Source organism: Acipenser ruthenus, chromosome 24 (assembly GCF_902713425.1).
Source record: "Acipenser ruthenus chromosome 24, fAciRut3.2 maternal haplotype, whole genome shotgun sequence".
Classification (NCBI taxonomy): Eukaryota; Metazoa; Chordata; class Actinopteri; order Acipenseriformes; family Acipenseridae; genus Acipenser; species Acipenser ruthenus.
In genome coordinates this window covers 15,654,054-15,677,233 of record NC_081212.1, presented here as the reverse complement: position 1 = coordinate 15,677,233, position 23,180 = coordinate 15,654,054, and the positions used below count along the sequence as shown (strand labels likewise).

The 23,180-nt window shown below is 40.2% G+C and overlaps 1 protein-coding gene across 1 annotated transcript; it reads right to left on the bottom strand.

Moving 5' to 3' along the window:
- Positions 1-3,247: 3,247 nt before the first annotated feature.
- On the bottom strand, positions 3,248-22,856 carry LOC117429066 (uncharacterized). Its single transcript, XM_034048219.3, has 3 exons — positions 22,572-22,856; positions 15,097-18,477; positions 3,248-8,983 (listed from the first exon to the last, which is right to left on the bottom strand). The coding sequence occupies exons 2-3, from the start codon at positions 18,431-18,433 to the stop codon at positions 7,881-7,883; spliced, it is 4,440 nt and encodes a 1,479-aa protein (XP_033904110.3). The 5' UTR covers positions 18,434-18,477; positions 22,572-22,856; the 3' UTR covers positions 3,248-7,880.
- Between the last annotated feature and the right edge of the window lie 324 nt (positions 22,857-23,180).

Sequence of the window (23,180 nt, the reverse complement as noted above, 5' to 3'; positions counted from 1 at the left end):
AAGCTGAGTGCATTCAAACTAACCACAGGCGTATGTTAATAGAACACAACCCGCAAGCCCTGGAGTGTGTTATCCCGCTTATAAACGGACACAATAATACATAGAAAAACAAACTTTTAATATATTTTTGTTTTAAAAAACAACAATTTTATTGTATATTCGTCAGCTTTGGAGAACAAATAGTCCATCAGAGACGGTTAAACTGGAGGTCTTCAACATTTCCAACAATAAATACAATAATAAAATAATATTTTATCACAGTCGGGATCAAAATAATTAATTGTAGTCCTGTCCAGCTACTTACCTCAAATGCCTGAAGCTAGTTAAAACGATCAGCCGAGAACGTGCTAGACCCGGGTGAAGGGCGAAATTTCGTTGCAGGCTTTGAAATGCGCTAGGCCGCGACGGGGGATAATTAGCCAAAACGGCTAACATTAAAACACGTCTGAAAACGTAGCGATTGTAAATTTTATATATATATATATATATATATATATATATATATATATATATATATATATATATATATATATATACTGTTTTTAGCGAAAATGATCGAGAAAACAAGTAATAAGGCACAATAGTGTAGTAATAAAAAAAACTATACTCATAAGAACATAAGAAAGTTTACAAACGAGGAGGCCATTCAGCCCATCTTGCTCGTTTGGTTAACTCAGGTTCTCCGTTGCGAGTTTTATACGTTGTGTATTGATAATTTATTAACCGAACTGTAATGAGACAAAAAATAAGTTCTGCCGTGCAATAAACTATATTTCTATACCAGGCACAACAGAAATGTTTCATACCACTATGGTGATTGACAACATATTATGAAGAACGTTTGAAAACCAACGTCTGATTTCCCAAATTACTTGAAACTTTAAGACAAAGTCTTTATTGAAAACATGTATTCATTTTTTCTCTATTTAAATAATATAAAACTAATGTTTTAATAATTATCTTTATAAAGTAATTTCAATAAATGTAATACAATTACAAATACCATCTTTTAGACCATGCCCCTGTCACCTATAATTTCCAAATAAATGAAACAGTATATGGTTTTGTCCGCCTTCTGTGTAGAACTGCTGAATTGTAGTATTGCATAACGGACTAACAAGTCTTTTAACAAAATGCTGATATACAAGTGTTTGATGCACTTTCCCAGGGTTTTGCCTATTCTGTAACACATAGAAATCAGTATGGCCAGACAGTAGACCCGATAAGATTTTCATTAGGTGCTTGGTTGGCAGGTGCTTCCAAATCGAAATCTGCACACATTACTGATGGTTCACTTAGGAATCCTGCGTTAGATATATAAATAAGAGGTACACATATTACATATCATGAGTGGGCAGGGCTCTGGATGGACTACACTAACATTATCTCAAACTATAACCTGATTGTTAAATAGATATTATTATCAAGTGTTTCTCCCATATGTAAACAATGCCACAAACCAGTACATGCCTTCTGGTCCTGCAGAAAGACAAATCCAACCTGGCATAATGCGATCATATTCCTGTTGCATATACCTGTGCTCATAATATCCACCCAGGGTTCTGTCTACTGGACTTTTGTAATTCAGCACCAGTGTATAAACACCATCATGTGACCTGGGGTTTTTTATACTCTTCCTTGAGGTTCAAGCATCTTACTGTAGTTCTGGAAAGGTTCAAATGGATCCACAAGGAATGAATGGAAAGAATAACGTTACATGTTTTGAACCTAAAACATCTTCTTACAGCATGTCTGCCGGAGGGAATTAACACTTGGTGTAACCATCTTGTTTATTTTCTGTAGAACTAAGACCTCTCCAGCACAGAGCACACGGGCTGCAGCATAACAGCAGCAGCCACACCATCACCCCTAGCACCACTATCTAAAGTGCTTGGTTATTTTACAGAAATTCTGAGAGGCATATTTAAAAAATACATACATAAATAAATACAAACACAATTGATTTCCCTGGTGGGAACCCTTGTAAGTCATCCCCTAGGGAGCGCTATAAACTTAAATATTAATGCATTTCTTTACAAAAAGGATCAGGGTCTCAAGAATGGGAGTTTTGCAAACTTGGGTTATTTACAATGGAAGTGGCTTTAGCTTTAAACGGGACTACCACAGGGTATATTTATAAAAACAAACTGCTCTATTGCAACATTGTATTTGTTTCCAAGTGGGCCTACAGAGGAGTCAGTACAGATGGAAAAAGACTGTGGTAAAAGAAGTTCATTTTTGCAATTATACCCTCTATGGTAACTTCCATTTATGGAAAATCCCCATCCTACTGACCCTTGTCCTTTTTGTATTGTAAAGAAAGCCATTGATATTCAACTATATAGGACCCCCTGGTGGATTACTTAGACGTTTTCCCATTTTATTTTGATCAAGGCATCAAGTATTTAATTTCTGTCCATCGGGGAAAATACCTCCTTAGAGATCCTTGACATCTCGCTACGTATGCCTCCCACAATAAAACACTGCTTGCATTAGATTGAAATATCTGAACCTTAGCAGAGTATGACTTCATAACACTCAAAAGGATTTAAGGAAGACATCACGGGTAACCAGCGACAGGTTTGACAGACATGTCTGACTATTCCTCAGCGATTCCTATCTTCAGCTACTCACAAGCCACTCAAATCAGTGTCCATCTTGTTCCTGGAGAAACTTCTTCTGAAGATAGTTGTGCTACGGACGTTTTGGAGTATCTAGCCAAGGTGGAACTCCCATTAAAAATAACCATTGGACACGTGATCTGTGCCTCACATTGTTGAAAGTGTAAAGCACTGCACTGCTGCTATGCAAGCAAATATCTCCATCCATCAAGAAGTGTTGAGTGTACTCTGGGAAAGCTCTCTCTGTGATGGAAGTCCAACCATAGTGGCATGTTCAGCATTTATATAGCAATTGGTTTCAGGGTAGTGTCAGAGGGCAGCAGTCAAAGGGGTTCTCTGTTCCCTATCCAACTAAAGATAAAAATGAAACAAAGGGACCTCTTTTGACTGCAACACCACAACACTGCTAGTAACTGATAGATAGATAGATAGATAGATAGAGATAGGATAGACAAAGAGCAAATACTTGCTTTATCAGTCACTGGTTAGATAAAGTTTAAAAATGCATTCCTTTGAAACAAACATAATATTGATTATGGTATTATTGTCCCCTTGAAAAAAAAAATAATGTTCTGTAATTAGTTTAATATATTCCATCTTAGATTTCAAATAATTAAACAAAACAGTTTGTATATGTGGAAAAGGTTTATTAAAAAGTACAACATCTTAAATTAAAGTGAAGATACTGTACTTGGACAGCTTATTGTACAAACAGTTTAAAACACAACACTGGTCTAGCAGTATAGATCCTAGAACCACAGCCTCGCTATGGGGTGTGAAGCGTTTCTAAATTCACAGAATCTGGATTTAAATAAAACCTTTAAAAAAATCATCAACACTATCTTAAAGTACAAAAATAAGGACTCTACAGCAATATAAAACTGTTCAGTTTTTTGAGTATTCCAGGAAAAATCTGTCCAGTCAGACAACATTGGAAACTAGCAAATGGTGAGCAAAGAAATGACAGAAATCTGTTTCAGCAACCAGGAGAGAGCGGCTGATAAAGATGATTTCTCCAATTGTACTTGGAGATGTATATCCAAACAGAATGGAATGTGTAATATTAAAGAGACTGAGGGAAAAAAAAAAAAAAAAAACCACACAAACCACACACGTGAACACATTTAACTTCCAATAAAAACAAACCATTCAAGGTTACTCAAAAGAGAAATCTTAGTAAAAAGGGACCTACATCTGAAGTGTCATAAGGTAGGAGGAAGTGTTTTTTGAAGGCAATAACAGAATACACACTGACAGCTGTTAAAGGGAGCTCAATCAATGGGAATCAACGGTACGTAGTTGAAAATGGAGCAGATTAAACTTTGGGGTAAAGTCACTGATTAATCTGAAATGACTTTGCATGTATTCCATGTGTTTTATAGTATCGTTCTAGCAGTTTTAAAAGCGCCACAGGTTAAACCATTCTCAGCTGGTTTCACATACTTCGATTTCCACTAACCTTGAACTACTTAAAGTTACCCTTGGCATGGTAGTCCAAGACTAGTGCTTAGCAGGGATGGGCATTCCTGTATATTTTAATAATCTAATACACAACCTAAACAATGACACTATTGTACTTTACATCAACGTGCCACTGGCCAAAAACAATGCTTACATAAAACCAAAACAATCTGTAAAAAAATTACAGAAAATCACAGAATTATGACAGCAGCTTTTCGTAATACAAGTACAGTATGCATACATATTCACATGAAGTAATATCTCATTAAATAGAGTTCATACCCCCAGGTCCTGGTCTACGTTTTGCTACATGAATGTTGTACAGAGCCAATGTTAAATCATTGAATGTCATATACTAAAAGTGTCCCGATGCTGTTCAAGTAAATCAGTCTTTTTATGCAAAGTGTGAATTTTACTGTTTGTCACCTTTTTTCAACATTAGACTGGAATCTCAAGTTATCGGCTGCAATCTCGTTCATGTCCCGTTTGATATCGACTTGCTTATAAATATTAACCACAGTAGTTGAAGTATAAATAATTATACCATGACTGGCAACAATACCCAGGGCTAGAAGTTAGCCACATTATCGTCGAATCCTGCATTTCTGTATGACCTTACAAATTATAAAGTTACAATTACAACCAAGCCGTTTTGAAAATGAAAGCTAATTCCAGCACGGTACCGCTACATTTAAATGATTCATGCAACGTGTTATACCAACTGGCTTGTTCATAAATCTGTATTATTATTATTATTATTATTATTTATTTCTTAGCAGACGCCCTTATCCAGGGCGACTTACAATTGTTACAAGATATCACATTGTTTTTACATACAATTACCCATTTATACAGTTGGGTTTTTACTGGAGCAATCTAGGTAAAGTACCTTGCTCAAGGGTACAGCAGCAGTGTCCCCCACTGGGGATTGAACCCACGACCCTCCAGTCAAGAGTCCAGAGCCCTAACCACTACTCCACACTGCTGTATGCACACATTTCACTAGTTAAACAGGAGAAATACGCAAGGTAGTGACAATCTACTATAGAATGAAAAAACAGATAAATTAATGCACCTCAGGATTGTATTTCATCTTATTTGTACTGATAAAACAAGGAAGCCGTTACTTGGATCATGGTAATGTTACAGCTAGCTAGTTGCGCTTGTTTTGTTTTTTGTCGTAGTCAGAATTTTGATAAAGTAATAATTAATTATCTACCTATTATGTGTTAATTTTTAACGAGGATGAAACCAGGGTTAACATTCGAACAAAACCAGAGCCACCATTCTCCATGAGAGATTAAATTACCATTTTATACACACTGCCTGTTATCTTATAAAATCGTAATGTTTCTAACAGTTATTTAACTTTACTTTTGGTCTATAAAATAAACTTCCCACCTTGAAATTCTACCCACGTTGTTCTGGTACCGTAAGTATTTGTACTCCACTGTACAAAACAATTTGCATTGTGGGCCTCGCGCTTATCTACATGGGGCAAGATACTAATAATGTACGTGTTTAAAAAAAACTAACGCAGATAATTATGTACATGTTCACTCTGGGTCGGTCATATAAACTGCTGCGTAAAGCAAAGCATCAGAAAAATGCTACTGCATAAAAAAAAAAAACCAAAACACAACAGTAGCAAATTAAGAGTTTTGGGTAACAAAATGCCACCAAATATATGTTAACTTTGAGCCTTGCAATACCACATTGTAAAATACCTCTATTTTGTAGTCTCTTGTATTTTATTAGCTACGGTATTGGTATCACTCTGCAATTCTAAAAAATTGCCTCTTCATCTATCAGGAGCTTGAATAATTTAGAGAATTTACAGAAATAATGATTTATGTAATATGTATTTATAGTAATACCTTGTGGTGCAGCGGCAGGCTTAGCATAGTTAATGGGTCTGTTCAGACCACGTATATTTGTTGCAATACAAGACCGATTATACAATTAGTAATTTTCTAAACAATTAACACATTTCTAATCAATTATTCGAATAAACAAGTACACGCGCCCATCCCTAGTGCTTATTGGGGTCTGTGAAACCAGTCGTCAATCATAAAACAACATTTCAGTCTAACAAACAGCAGCACGACAACAATCTTTGCGGTCTTATGTCAGACCAGGTCCGACATTACAATTTTTCCTTTCCAGGCCGATGTCGGACCATGTCCGACACCATCACAAAGATGTCAAGCACAGGTCCCTAGTAGTTTTTTCTCCGGAAAAAGCTGAGAAAAGCTTTCAATGGCTGAGTGAGGCCGATGGAAGCCAAAAAAAAAAACACACACACACACACACACCACAACACATAACACACAACTGAGGCAGATCTGAGCAATACGCATAGTCCCTTCACCACAGACATAACAGACAAACAAACAAGATAGCTGCTTCCGCATCCAGCGCTCACAGAATATCGCAGACATTTGCCAAGCTTTTGGAGATGTTATAGTAATGAAATAATGATTTGGATAGCTTACTGAGGAGTTTGGTGATAAAACGAGTGATCAGGAGATGATTTATCGGTATGCACGACTATGAAGAGATATGTTATAAATACATCGAACAAGGGGTGGGGCGGGGCTGGAGATGCAGTACCGAGTGTCCTGTTGATATGCAGTGCCTTTTAAATCGGTTTTACTGTGAATAAAAAATACTTTTAAAACGCGTCTAAAATAAATAGCTTGTGTGAAAATAAATTGAACCTGACATGCCTGACAGGCGCTGAATAAATGGACTGCAAAGGGTTAATGTCAGGCCTGGAGAAACACATCCGCAGAATCGTCTTTCCTCAAAATACCACTGATTTTATTTATTTTTTTAAAAAAGCACACTATGAAGAAATATAACCAGGTTGATTAAAGGTTTAAACTTTTAAACTGTTACGCTTAAAAGAACAGAAGAAAAGCTGCTAAAAATTACTTTTAGCTGTGTGAGCCATGCTAAAGTCTCACTCACAGCTATGCTCTTCAGCACCTCACCTTTGAAACCAGAGCAACAAACACAGGCAACTGCAAGCCAAACTGCTAGCTGCTATCGGCCGATTCCAAAGGGCACTGATAAAAAGGGAAAGGATCACAAAGTTCTGTTTTGCCTCCATGGTGGAGGAACTATTTTTCAAAATACAGAACTTTCAGGTCACAGTGATATGTCTTTCTTCAGCACTACACCCTGCATACTCTTTAGGAACACTTAAACATTTAAAACTATCATGACAGCGATATCCATCAGTTCAAAGTTTTTTTTTTTGTTGTTTTTTTTTTAAACCCATGGAAACGGTTTTGTACATTACAATACCCCCAATCTGAAGAAGTCTTATAATGGTGTTTCAAGGGTAAAAAAAAAAAAAGGCCATTAGGGGGAACTTCTCCAGTTGACGTTTTTAGCATCTCCTTTACTAGAATCACTCCTACTGTACACTACAGGCAAACATTTAAAAACAAGACTGCATCCCAATGCACAAACCCACATTAGTTGTTTCCAATACCCTACAATGAATTCTAAGAGTGTCAGAATTGCTTTGCTGTTGTGCAGTGGGTTTGCTGGTGAAGCACACAGTGAGCCTTAAGTTCTCACTGCTTCAGTTCTGTCCATCTTCACTACCCCCTGGGTCCTCCACTGCTGCACAAGAGCAAAGCAATGACAGCACTGCAAGTAGCTTTGCAAACACAGCATGCAGATAACAAAAATATCTAAACTGAACTTTGCAGCACATATGGTAAGTTGGGTCCCAACTCTTAACTCACACAAACACAGACACACAAAATACACAAAAATAGTCCTTTAGTCCTCCACTTTCAGCCACCCCTTCTTATAATCCTGAAGAAGCTCCAAATAGTACTGCCACTCCGGCTCACTGTCATATTGCACCTCATAGACTGTCTTTAAAGGGTTGCTGTGCTCCTCGTGCACTCGCACCACCACGCCATGGTACCAAACCTCAGACTTGTCCTTCTCTTCATAGAGGTGTCGGATCCGCTTGCCCACCAGGGCAGGGTAGTTGATTTCCGTGGCTGGCCTGACTCTCTGGACCGCCGGTCGCCGCACTCCTCTCCTCCTCCGGCGGGCACTGTGGTGTAGTGAGTTACGGTGCACTGCCAGGAGGCGGTGGAATTTGATTTGCACCATGGAGCTGCGAAGGTGCAAGACCTTGGAGGTGCTGCGTGTGGGCCGCAGAGTTTCTGCAGCACCAGCCGCTCGTTTCTTCTGCTGGGGGACGTCAGGCTGGACTTTCCCCCGAGGTTCCTCTGGGTTGGGAGGATGCTGGAGTTCTTGCACCTCTTCTCCTCTTGAACTCAGCTGCCCCTTTATTCTAGAGTCTGGCTCTGGGCAATACTTTTGGCCTCTCCCCCCAGGTTTTCTTTTAAATAGTACCCGTTTCAACTTCAGAACCAGGCCACTGCAGCTCTTCTGTACTACCATTGGGGACTTACTGGCCTCCTGATCTGCTCTTAGTGGTTTAACATCAGGCACCTCCTGCTCGTTACAGAAAGATATTCCTGTTTTGCCCTCAGGCATCTCCACCTCCTCAGAGGAAGCTTCCTCAAGTTTGATCTCTAACATTTCTGACTTGTCCCACTTGTGACAAGACTCTTCTGCATTGGTCGAGTTTTCAGGATCACTCCTCACCTCCTTGTTTGAATCAAGCTCTGAATCCTCATTTCCCTTCCCCACAAAAGTTCTGTTTAAGCCATTTTTTCTTCTGCCCTTTCTTTTCCTTTTGAAGTTAATTTCTCCTCTCTCTCTGCTCTTTAACCCCCCTGGTGTTCTCTTGTTAGGCAGTTGATGCCCAGTTTGTGAATGCTCCCTTTTCATTGTTTGGTCAAAGGTCTTTTCTGCTGGAGGTTCTCCCCACTCTCTCTTCAATCCACTGTGGAACTCTGCATCTGAAAGACAAGAGCCACCTTGTCAGTACAAAACATCCAATCGCATGCACACAAAATAAAGACCATGCGACTCTGCTGAAGAAACCTTCGAGGGCTGGACAGAACCAACAAAGCAATCTGGACAAGTTCTGATAACTGACACACCTTTAGACCCTTTAGAGAACTGTTTAAAAAAGTAAACCCCTTCCAATTAATCACAAGAGACATAAGCAAATAGTGGGTAGCCATCACTCCCCAGAACTAGCAAATATTGTGGGTTAAACATATTCTTCACTGAGCAAACAAACTCATCATAGAAATTATATTTAGCTATATCCCAGCTCAACTAGACAACACAGATTACTGCCAGCTTCATTACTGTCCATTTCAAGATGGAAAGCAAGATTGCTATTATTCAGTGAGGAGTTTAAGAAGTTTTGGAAAGTGGGATGGGTCGCTGAATATCAAATTAAGCAGTATTGAATCACACTGAGCTGAGCACTTTGAAAGCATTATAAAAATTACCAACATGTGGTCCAGTATATTTTGGATCTATAACTGCAAATGAAAGTTACAGGAATGTCCTTTTGAATTGACCCTCCTTTTCTTTTGCAGTTACACAGGGGAATAAAACATCCACTCATTCTTCTAAATTCTTGCAGCCTACCAAGGTAAAAATCACTAAATCTGACTGCACTCCGGATGAGAACTGTACTTACACAGAATAGATAAGCATCATCCAACACTCAAGATAAGCTGCGTACTTGGTGTTTTACGCATTGATAAAATATGAATTACATATGATATTGAAATGGAATGTGTAAAGAATACGCATAGCAATTTTGCTGCACAGCTTCTTCACATGTTATCAGCTTCTTGTACTTAATTTGTTCCCAGAGTCTCAATGGTCAATTGTGAATATACTGCATGCGGTAGCTACAGAATGGATCATAGACATGGCGGGCAGCTAACTGTAGCCTGGGACATGCCAGAAACACGTGACCAGTAAGTCTGGGTTTAAAATAATTTAAATAAAGCACGACTGAATCCACTCCCTTGTAATGCATGTTTGTGACTGAGGAATAAGCAAATGCATTCTCTCTGCGCCGTCTATCCCACTCAGCCTACCAATTTACCTATCTGTCAAATGAATTTTTGGAAGGGAAATCGATATAATAAATATAATATTCTGTGTTTGGAGAGAGTCAGGATGCTTCATATTGCTATAGCAAGGCGATCAATAAGGAATAAAATATTGTTTTTTTTATTTGCATTAGTGCAGCATCGGTACAGTTTAAAATGGGCAGCACAAGAGACTGAGAAAGGAGCATTTGCAGAAAGCTACAAAAACTGTAACAGCCTAGTACTAGTGGGAGGATACTCTGAACGCAGCAGATAACTACACAGAGAGGAGCAGCTTCCTGCACTAACCTATTATTAATAGTATTAAGGCAGAATTAAATGACTGCGAAAAAGAATGAAAAAAGTGAAAAAATAAGGGAAAAAAAAAGACGTTTTTGTACAGTGCTTCAAAGTAACATTACAGTTAAAATGTAAGTCTGTGGTTACCCCATAAGTTAGCATTAAAAGTATAGTATGTATTGAAAGTACTCATGACTTCAAGGTAATGCTGCATTTTATTCACAGTGTCTTAATTGGAGAATTACTCAAATGATCCAAAACCTTATCTGGAGCACTGGCACCGACAGAAACTTCTGGGGACGGTTTATATTAGAAACAATAAAAAATAAAATCTTATGCCCACGTGCTTCTCAGGGTTGCCATAAACAGACAGTGCTTCGATCTTTCATTCTATAAGCAAAATTCTTTTAAGAGTATAATAGCCACAAGTCACGCTAAATGTGGTTTTGGACTTTTGAAAAAAAGCAAACTGAAAATGTCACGTTAAACATTAAGTTTAACTTCATGGAATGGAGCAAATAATACTGGTTGCAATTGATGGGACAACATTTTATGGTTTGTTTTGGCTCAAGGTAAAGTAAAAACAAATCTATGAAATGTTTTACATGGTGAAAGGTCAATATTTGGCAGTCGAATCTGTGGATGACACAGAAGAGCTGGCAGTTTCTGTTCAGTATCAGAAGTCTGTCAGCCATTTCCCTCCACACTCAACAGCCAGTCTGATCTATTGTCCCCCACTACCCTCTATGATCCGCCTGTAGTTCCCACGTTCGCTCTAACAACCATCACTCTTCAGTCAAGTCCTCAGCCGGGTGGAGAAAACATATTCAATGGAATGAATGGATGTTTCTCAAAAAGAAAAGACCGCAGTGCAGCAAAAGAGATCCACTGGAAACCCAGCTTCCATTCCTATCAACTCCTCTCAATCACATCTCATAATCCAGGATTGATTATAGAACTGTCACTTTATTCTCATTTCCTCCTCTCTCTAAAATTTCCATTATTACATCAGCAGCAGCTACCTTTCTTCCCTCTGAGATGGTGAGTTTTATTCAGGACACATAAAATTAATAATGATTGGTTTGCGTTATTTTGTTGCCAGAATGTTGGCACCTTGTTGACAGCAGGCTTGTCTCTCATGTGACCACACTATTTACAAGGCAACACACTAGCAACAAAAGTCTGTCTTGTGGCCGTCCGCAAAAGTTACTTGTGTGGTCTTTTAAGTTAAAGAAAAATACGGGATGTGAAAACAATTTATCGTAAGGGTTAGGGTTACTGCCTTTATGGACTGAAGAGAAGAAGAAAACTGAGTGTACTGTAGATACAGAACAGTTCAGACTTCAGGAGGGCAGCAGATCAGCACCATGAAAACAAACCTGATGAACGGTACACCTAGCATGCTCCTCACAAGAAATGACAAGAAACGCATTTCATGCTCAGGAGTTTCAGTGCTGGTAACTAACATCACAACGTCAAGCCTCGCCTCCCCTCATAACCTAGCACTGCTAAAAGTGTACATACTGAAGCACACACAGCGTATACCCTCCAGCTTTAAGGGAGTAGGTTTTCTGATCCTCTTCTGGAACACTAAATCTTGATAATGACTGAAGCCAGAAGTAAACTTGTTCTTTGAATTACCTCAACTTGTCCAGGGTCACCCACAACTATGACTGGATGTATCCCGCCCTGAGTCAGTTGGTGAAAATAGGAGATACCTGAGCTGAGTTTTGAAGGCCAGCAGGTGAACCCGAACCTGCAAGAAATAAATGGGATTTGTAATGAATTAAATTTATTTTTTATAGTATACTAATATATGTACACTATAAGACACTTAGTTTAATGTATTATTAGTCAAAATGTACATCAAATTTGCATTAAAATGTATAATATAATGGTTCCCTGTATCCCCATTTGCACCAATGTCTTGGCATGTAAAGTAGGGCTCTTTGGATCTTGACATTCAGTTTATAAAATTAGCACTCAGTGGTAGTGGTGGGATTCCTGCCTCATTAGAAATGAAGAGCGTTAGCAGCTTGATCCTGTCGCTCTCGTGCTGGCGGAGAACACAAGCAGGATGACCTAAGGGAGAACCTTGGCGTGAACAAAAAACGAGGTATCCAAACTCATACATTATACAGCATTTCAGGACCGGATCATCTCCATCTCACTTGTCCTTTACATTTTCGCCATAGACAAAATTACCATAAACAAAAAAATCAAGGCACTGGAATAAGTAGTATAACCCACAGTACAGATCAGGAATCTGCATGTTTTCTGCAGTACTACTCATTTGAGTCTTTTCCCAGGGCAGGACTTTGTTTGTTAAAGGGTTACTGAAACTGATTCATCCACCACAAAGACCAACATATTAATTTCTTGTAAAAGTGACTGACCAATAAACATTTGATTCCACAGTGTTCAAGAGTCTACTAGCAGCATTGTGTTGCAGGAAAACAATAAAAAAAAAAGTGTCTTATTGACCAGTCCCTAAAGTAGATGAAAACTTAAGCTTAAAAAACAAATATGAATCTATTGGTCTTTAAACTAGACAGAATCAATTTCTTAAAGACATTTACGAGCAATAAGTAGTAAACTAAACCCGCAATTGACCTATGCCACAAGTGAGCCCACCTGCTTCACAATCTCAGGCTGATGGATTTTAAAAATCCCTTCCAAGCTCTACAATAAGCAACCGTTCATGCCCAGCTTGAACGTGTAATCCCAAATCAGCACTGAATTAGTAACCTGAAATCAACGGAAAGCTTGTTAGATTCACCTACCAGGCCCAAACATTCTTGACAGGTCTGACTACTTACAGAACCATGAAGAATACACAACGTACATTCCTATTCTAATTTAAAGGGTGAGAACAACAACAATGTGGATCCATTTACACTCCAGTCTTGAATCTCTGGACATATGTTATCCTCAAGAATTCAAGGCACTAAAAGAACCGACTCTTTAGAGATGCCCTCTTAAGGCCGCTACACACCAGACGCAACAAGATACTTTCACAGCGACATGATCACACACACACCTGAAGGGACCCATTGCTATTGCCAAAACTATGATCAAGACTGGTACATATTTGTCAACATGATGTGGAAATTAGGAGTGTCTTGTGACGGTATTTCAACACATACGGCAATAAATCATACATAACAGGCTTATCCAGTTCCTTTGAAATGGACTCCCATATTTTGTTTCAAATCTGTATTTTTATAATTGCAATGACCTTTGTCTTATTTTTCCACAGCAAGCATTACTGTTTCCTCTGTCATTTTGGATACTGCTTCACCCTGCTCAACCAAGTGCATTGAAGCTGTCCTCTGATTGGCCAATTCCTAGTTGTCGCACGACAAACTGCAAAAAATAGAACTAAATCCAATTTATTTTGAGTTGCTACAGTGTCACTCACACATCACCGGTCGTGTCGTCTGTGGTGGGAAAGATACTTATCAAAAGTATAGGTTCAGAGTCCTCCCCAGGAATTCTGAACATTATAGCCTGGAGCACTTTTAACGGAAAAATAAACTTGCCTTACCTTAAATATATAATACGACAAAGAATTTGAATAATGTGTTGTCTTTCGTTGACTATATCTGGTTGCTCTTTATGTTCTACATTTTTTTTCATTACTGTTTTTTATTATGGTAAATTACTGTGCTTATTTAGGCACTCTACGATTTGATTGGGGAAAGATAACGGAGGTTTATCACAAAAAAAACTCCCAAAAAACCGGTAACCCTTTCACTTCCTTTTTAGCTTAATTATTGAACTTATTGCTTCATTTAAATTGTTTTCTTTACGTTAAGTGTTCAGGGCATTTTGTTAATGCACGTCTATCTGTTTTTCCGTGTGCTACACTTTATGAATGCAACTGTTCATTTTAACCTTTTATTTTTTTTCACACAACAGTACTCATTTGTACATCAGCTGACAAGTGTTCAGCTGATATCCCATCACGCCTTTCTTCTTAAAGGCATACAGCCTCTATACATGAACCCCCAATATCTCTCACAAGCACCTCGGTACATATTTTTACAATGTCACAACAAAAGAAATATGCTTTTTTTTTTTGGAGCATATGTATAGCTATTATGCACTATATATCACCTTACAGTACAATAATACAACAAAAAATGGACTGAATGATAATACCCGAAAATAATAATATTTAATAAAAAGTAGCCGGCGCAAATAAAATTAGGCGGTGGATTGCGTCGATCGCCGGCTTATTTTGAAAACCCTGCATTCATTGTCACTATTTTTAGCCTCTCAAAGTGCTTAACACAAAACCCGCCCCTTCAACGCTCTGATTGGTTAAATGTTGTGTCAAGACGTAACACAGCTGTCATGCGGTTCCAAGATTTTAATTTTCATCAAGCAACGCGCAAGTGACCTACTCTGCTAGAAGCACAATCAATCCTTATTGTTAAAGGCACAGTAGCATCTGCAAGACGGGCGGATCGGGTTCTTTCAGCCCGGCGGCGACAGCCTGAAAAGGCCTGGGGAGAAGCCTGAGGTTCTATTCATTTTCTCGCATCACTGCACATTTTCGCTTGTTGCATCGCATCTGGTGTGTAGCAGCCTTTACTGTATATCACAAATAGTGTGTAGCAACATAACATTTCAAATTACACTACTGCTGACTTTAAGCTTGTATGGGAAACCAGGTGGTAGTATATATTAGGATGACTTTCCCTTACCTAAGTGTTTGTGGACACAGTCATGGTAGTACAGGCTGAGCAGGTCAGGGTAGATGGTGGGAAGCTGCTTGAGGGAGAGGAGCCTCCTAAGTTTGGAGGAGCAGCAGCGCTGCTGCAGCTGAGTAAGCAGCCTCTCCTCAGAGAGGGTGGTGGGCCGGAGCTCCACGCGGTGCTCCTGCAGGACCTGGTCGATGTAGCAGCCCTGGAGCTGTGGGAACAGCGTCTCCTTCACCACCACCATGGGGATGAAAATCGTCCCTGCCCGAATCACATGGGGGAAGGGGCAGTTCTTGGTGTAAATGTAGATCTCCAGTTGAGACAGGATACAGCTGAGGGCTGATGCAATCTCCCCAGACTTTAGCCACACTTCCTTACCCCGGGGGTCTTTGAGGACCTCCAGAATACGGGAGATGTTCTTCGTCTTGGATGGTAAGGATTTGGATTCATGGTCCTCCTCCATTTTGGCCAATAGGCCCTTCAGTTCTTCCTCAGGAGTGTGGGACATGGAGTTGGCAATCAATCTGTTGAGGGACTGGTGGAGTTCCATAAAATATCGGTGAGAATGCTTGTTTGTCTTTGCACTGCTGTCAGCCTCACTCAAGGAATGGGACACCTCCGGTGCACGAGGGGAAACAGTTTTAATGATATCTGGTAGGATGAGCTTGAAAGTGGGCAACTTAAGGGACTGGACAGAAAGGTGTTTTTCGACAGTTGGTGATGGTTCATTGTTCGTATTCTGCAGCAGAGGTGGAGTCACAACCAGCTTTGTGGGGGCCGGTTTAAGGACTTGGAATTTTTTGTGCATGAAAGTGGTTGTACTGCTGCTCACAGGGCTCTCAGATGTGGGAGTCGAAACTACAGTTTGGAAATCTCTCTTTTCAATTCGTTCCAAGTTACACAGTGTCTCCCTTTTCTCATGGACTATCGCTCTATCCCCCATTTTATAGTCACTAATGTTGTCTGTTAAAGGGTTGCTCTGGCTGCCAGGTTTTTTGACACTGAGATCCAGCACAGTAGCCTGACTATTCATTCTCACACCACCAACCATTTCTCCCTCGACCACATGGCCATCCAGGTTTGGCTGCATGAAGTTGCTTTTGTCAGCCTTTAAATCAAAATGGGCGGTTGGCTGCCTGGTGTCATAGACAGCCTGTTTGCTCTCTCTTTTTCCCCACTCGGCAGCCTCATTTTTGGCCTCTGTCTCTCTTTTGCAAGAGTCTTCTCTACCAGTTATTGGGGACGACCTAGAAGCAGGCCTCTCAGTTTCCTGTTTTGAGTAACTTTCACTCGCTTGCCTTTCTGTTTTTTGCCTTGAACATGGAGAGGATTCCTCTTTTTCGCTATTTGGAAAAGACAATATTCCTGATGCTTCCAGGTAGGCCTTGTACGGAGCCAAGCTGAATACGTTATTGATAACAGGCATGAGGGGGGAGGAGGGAGAGAGAGATTTATCTGTATTGCCACTATCTTGTGCTTTCTGGTCTTCCTTCCCAGACATTTTTTCTTCATTTCTCTTGGAGACTGTGACTTCATAGAGGTCACTGCTGCTTTTGTGTTCCCTCCTGGGGGGAGAGTCAATTATAATTGGACTGCATGCACCCCCTTTACTACTTAGTTTGCTACTATTATTATAATCATCATCATCATTATTAGTCTTCTGACCTCCATGCTCTGCTATGACCCCTCTATTTTTCCCCACTGCAGCGATACTCCTTTCCTTGTGAAGGCCAATTCGACAGAAAGACTGATCTTCCAGGAGATTATTTGAAGTTTTTTCTTGCATGGTCTGCCGTGCTACAGAAGCATCCTTCGGGACAATATGTGCTGGATTTTCAAGCCTGTAAGATGCACGAACAGGTTGGAATGCACTGGTTGCTGGCCGGTACCTGCCAAGATCATTGTGTGGTGGCATTACCTGGAGATTTTGGGAAGTGCAATCCACAGGACAATCAGCAAAATCCATTCGAATGTGTGTGCCACATGCGTCAGGAAGATTCACCTTATGCCCTGGGCTCAGCGGCACTTTGTATCCCGAATAAGGAAGTTCATAGTCCCTTTGTGACGGTGCATTCCGAACACCTGCTGAAACCACTGAATAGGGCATTGAAACTGTGCTATATAGAGGTGGGGGAGTGTGGAAAAGATATTGCTCTGAGGTTGCAGGATATGCGTTTCTTGTACTGGGCTGGTTGGGAGAAGCATCCCCCATAAGCTGCAGTCCCAAATCTTTGTAGCTTGCAGCTTTCTCAATGTTCAGACCTCGCTGCGGACAGAGATACACATGCCTCTGGTGCAGCTGGGGGTATTTGGAAACAGGAGATCTCGGTTGGTAGACTGGGGGAGGCATGTGTGAGTGAGAGACCGTCACCCTCTGCATTTCATGGTAGTTCTTTGGAGGCGACTGTGACATGTCGTGATAGATTTTGGAAGCAGGCTGTATGCTGCGATAACTCTTGGTGGGGGGAATGGGCAAAGGCCGCGAGGGGCCATCATATGGCAGGCTGTTATAGTCTCGCTCTGCAAAAGTGGGCAGCTTCATTGCCCCTGGCTGCCTAGAACTTGGGTAACCTCCATGACCAGCATCCTTGGGATGTGGTCTACAGCCATTTCCCTGCTCCAGCTGCAGAACCCCTGGTTCAAACAAGCCGTTCCTCTTTTCCATGGGCGGCAGAGGTGCATAGCAGAGCCCCGACCCTGAAGTCCATTCGCCCTCGTAAGGTCTTCCAGGAACCCGGTCAGCCCCAGTATCTATGCTGAAGCACATTCTGGATTTGCACCCAGGGTCTGTGCAGCACACCCTACTCCTGTAGACAGGCTTTGGGACAGCCAGGACCGCAGAATGCTCAGATTGTGGGGACCCAGTGGCATTTCCCACTGCCAACTTCCTTAGAGCCATTGGAGCATGGAGTCCGGGGGCATTGGGACTGTGTGTAAGGTTCTCGTGCCTTTCAATAAAATCTGCCCATTTATCATTTGCAATTCGGTCTTGAACCAAAACAGATGAACTCTTCTCAGTATGGAATGCCTGGCCAGCAATCTCTGGCTCTGACCTGAATACAAGACCATTGGTAAGGGGCCTCTCAGCAGCCAAGGGGTGGACAATGGAGTTCCTTCCATTCTGCAAGTAAGCCCCTGGGGAACTCCATTGCACAGGAAGGTCAGCTCCATCTTGGCCTTTTAGGCAGTAGGTGAAGTAGGTCCCACTGTACTCAGGAGAGTAAGTTCCAGGATTGCACAAGCCGGTAGCTATCCCATGGTCAGCTCTCGTCTCCAGACGGGGGACCTTGCTATGGACCAGAGGGTCCACGTAGCCTAGGGTTCGCTTGCTGGCCATCATAGTTTGTTTATTCTTTGAGGATTTCTTGGCAGAAGGAAGGGGGACTGCAGAGAAAGAGAAACACACATTAGAGAATTACAGAATAGCAAAGAAATTAGTTTGTGCTTAATATGATCTCCATAAAATAAAATAAATGTCATGCTAAAAAGAAGCCTATATGAGAAATGGAACCAAGTATCTAGTGGAAACTAGTGAAAATAAAGGAACTCAGATGTGTGACAACAGAACACTGTATTGCGGGGTTTTTTTTTAAGAATGTCCAATTACATTCCTTCACCACAGAAAATTCCCAACAGCTCAGGAGAACTGAAGGTCAGTGGGAGGACTAAGCCAGCCCTGGAAGTGTCCACTTGAACTCACCAGGCTAATAGTGTCCATTGTTGTGTGATAAGGAGAAACAGTCCTTGACGGTTTTGCCTACCTAACACGCTGGACTGCCAGTCAATGTGTCTGACCTGCCCTACACACCACATGGCTATGCTTTAATCAGGTGAGCCACTCTGGGACCTTTTGGGGCTGGTTTAGCAATACTAAAATATTTCCCTTAGGCATCAGCCTTGCAGTTGGAATACAGCCTGAAGTTGAAATTCAGGTCAAACGTCACAAGGTACTTCTTGGAACTGAATATTGTAAATACTTTTTTCATTCTCAAGATGCAGTATTGGCTTTAAGCCAGAAGCATAGAAACTTTTACACAGCTAAAATGATATCTGTCTTTTCTCTAAAAATCAGATAAAAAAAAAAAAAAGACCCAAGTAGAACCGTGAGGTTCCCAGTGGGAAAGCGGTGCATTTTTGCAAGGTTTAAGCATGTGCTAGACTAGTAGTGGTCTGCTCACAGCAAGGCAAGATCAACAAGAAAAATGGACGACCGAGTATCAAGGCCCCTGCAATACAAGACTGGCTGAAAATGTGTATGGGATTGGTGATGCACTTTTAATTGTGTAGCTGTGATATGGGAAACAGCATGCTGCAGCTCCCATGCTTATTTTTTCCCTAAATGTTTTTTTTTTCTCAGCAGTACACTTGCTCACTACAGTCCCACTTGTCTCTGCATTCTGCTTTCACCTTAAAAATGGTCAGTTTGGAGAAATAAACTTGGTTTTCCCTGCAACAGCTGATCCTGCTTTAGTGCAAAACTCACGCTACATACTGTTTTTCATTATGGTGACGTCTTAAATTACCGTGCTTGCTTCTTTGGCTGAAGAGATTATCAGATCATCATCTAACTAGGGAATCTGCTGCACAATTAAATCATCCCTTAACTCCTGAATTAAAGTTTAATGTGAGACTGTATGCAAAAAAACACGGTAACCTGCAAACAATAATGTTCATGCACAGATCGATAGTTTCTGCATTTAATGTATTAGTAAAAAAAAAAATGAACGAGGCTTGTGAAGCCAAGTCTGTAATGTATCTAGCAGCCTCGCCCCAATGTTTCAATCACACTGTGTGTAGAGGATGTTTTTGTCAAGCCCGAGCTAAGCGGAGGCAGGTTATTGTTGACCACAGCAAATAATTTAACGATGGAAAGCAGCACAGTGACATTGGACATGTGTGCCGGTGTCGCAGCCTAATGCTCACCCTTGTGAATTGTATTTTAGGCTAATTCTCATGGGGGTGAAAGTTAGGTGAGGATTAGGCTGTGACATCGGCATGTTTAAAATCAACAGTGTGGCCTTAATAATGGATTTTTTTTTTTGCATTAAGGACTTATCCTAAATTCTTGCTAAGAGTCATGTTGCTAAGTCTAAACTGTGAAGCATGACTCAAGTGCCAGTGTTATGCCAAATAGTTTTATTGGAAGAAAAGTGTTGCATTTGCAGTCAGCGAATGCAATTTTTTTCCGCCATCTTGGAATCTTGTCTGCGAAAACGTGTTTCAATGGATTTGCTCCGAACGTATTCAATGCATCCTTAATTGTTGCAAGAACCTGTTGCTGAGGATCTCATTTTTTATATATATATATCTAGAACATAAAATCTCTTTAATACACTTTAAGTGTCAGTGAGAGCTAGGTTTGCATCCTCAGTACATGATTACACACAAAGGGTAAATGGAGACAGTATTGTGCTCCGCTACAGCAGAAAATGCACTAATTACCAGTAAAATGTTCTCTGATTTTCAGAAACAAAGAATGTAAAACAATTATCAAATCAATACAGTTATACAACATATTGCACAGTACTACTTTACTGTTACCACTGTGAGACACTGTTTGACAGCAGTACTCAGGGAATACAAGAAACCTCATTTTGAACGGCACCATCAGACCGACAGGACATTAGTTTAAGATCATTTGCAGCTGAAGACGGCAACGTCAGATCTGAGCCAATGCGGATATGGTAACGTCAACTACTCAGTATCTATAACCTACAGTGGAAACATTGCATCATTCACAACTATCTTAAGCATTTGTGAGCGCTAAAAACACGACCACTCCCTAGTGCATTTCATTTGTGTCCCTACAGTATTGTGGAAAACTAATGCATACATATTTTGGAGCCAAGGTACTGCTTGCCAGTCCTTATACATATTACTAAATAAATTCTTGAATTACACCGGTATAGAAAACAAGAGGTCATGGAGAGGGCGGCACTTCAGTATTTGGTTACTGTAGAGAACTTAAAAAAACACTGTCGGGTTCAGAAGTTTTTGCAAAACTCATACAAGTAATAGTTTTTTTTTTTTTTTTGTTTGTTTTTTAAAAAAAAAGATTAATCAGAACACAAAGCAAACCATGTTTTATTACAAACACTTGCATGTTTCGCATGTAATTTACTGTATCGTGATAACTATCAACGTTAACAGACTCTGAATGGGGTGCTGTTTTGAGTGCCTTATGCCTGGAGGGGTAGGCCAGTTCAATTTTGACTCGATTAAACATCTCACACAAAATAATACACTTCCTGGCTTCTGTTATTGCATTGCAGATCTCGTGTTAAGAAACGCTTATAACTCAACATCAAACCAAACAACGCACGGTACAATGCCATGGAATGAAACGTGGAATAGAAATTTAACAATCGCAACCATGGACAGAACAGCATCAGTCTCTGGCCACAGTTGTTAAACTAATTTACTTCTTAAGCATTCCACACACACACACAACAATCCTTAAATAATCCAAAATTATAATATTTTACATTGCTATAAACAACCATTTTAAAACACACGTCTACGTTAGTAACGATGCCTGATCTCCCAAATTAATTAGCATAGCCCCGCATACAAGACCAACACCCACTCGTTGGCGCTGCACGTTAAAGTTTGCTGTAATCCCAAAGCTTTTTTTTTTTTTTTTTTTTTTTTTTTTTAAACAAGACAGGGTCAAATGTAATTATTTTCAGGAACACAGCGTGCTTCCTCTTTTTCGATGTAAACATAACAATTGACGTAAGTGAAAAAAACACCCTTCTTCGAAGTCAGATCGAGGTTGAAACGTATCGTTCACCGCTCACATACAATTAATTATTTGCCAAAAATACGCGTGAGGCCAATGCAGGTTTACCAAGCAGAAATGTATGAAAGACCACTAGCCCAGAAGCACTGAATTCTACACACTTGAGCTAATCGAAATTTAGCGCATTCTACATGCATCATTTTGGCTAGATCTAGTTATACAGGTACTAATGTCTTATTCCGGTTACCAACTACAGTGCAGCAGCACCAGTAATACGTATGCTTTTGTTGTCTTCAGCTATTCACCCTTCCACTATTAAAACCATGTCTTGTTTGTTTAGGATGTAACATAAACCATTAGCGTACTTCAGTTAAGTCTTCAGCTCTGTGCTGTAAACACATTCATACGCCAGCTACTCACCGTATATTTGTAAAGTGCCAAATTACAAAAGGCAGCCTATAGTTTGTGCATAGTGCAAACAGTAAAAAAGCCTACTTTGAAAATAAAACAGCCGAGTTAATTGTGGTGGGAAAAAAAATATTTCAAAACATATTCTGGGCGTATATAAAATTTCCCATTAACAAAGTTTATAACGAAACCTTCACAAACTAAGTGCAACTGGATAACTACGCTGTGAGATGTTCTACTCGACTGTCGTTTTATTGACATCAAAATTAAACATTTTACAACATTTAGGCAGTTTCAAATCAAACACAACTGTAAGAAAAGACCGTACCTTTGTATTGCTACGAATTGGATGATCACTAGTTTTTCCCAAACACCTGCATCTTCTTGTATCCAAAAAACACATTTTTAGAGGTTAATATCAGGATATATTAATGAAACGGGTGAATAATATCAGGGTTTCGTATCCGCAAAGCTGTTATTAATTACACATCCACAGCAGTCGTCCCGCTGCAGAAATGCAACTGCTTGTCTGTAGCAGTGTCTGTGCAGCCAGCACTCTCGCTCTGTGTGCGCGCGCTCTAGCGAATGTTTTGCCGGGACTGAGGGAAGTCTCATGATACTTTGGAAACAAAGCAGCCAATTAGAAGCAGCCAAGTGAAAAAGAAAAGTGAGGCCTTTTCTTTTGAATCGGGGGCAGAGGTTCTGATGGCGGCGACCTGTCCTATTTTTCGCCCTTTGTGTTTTTTTGTTTTGTTTATTAATATCGTGATGAGGCTGCTGTTATGCGAGTGCTCATGCTAATTACACATTAAACGTGTACTGTTTTAATTACCCTTAAAATTCATTGAGGTCGGGGCAAACACGCTCTTCAAATTGGCTCATCAGGGCACGTTCAGGAATTTCTGCAACCAATGTTATATCGAAGCTTTTTTTTTAG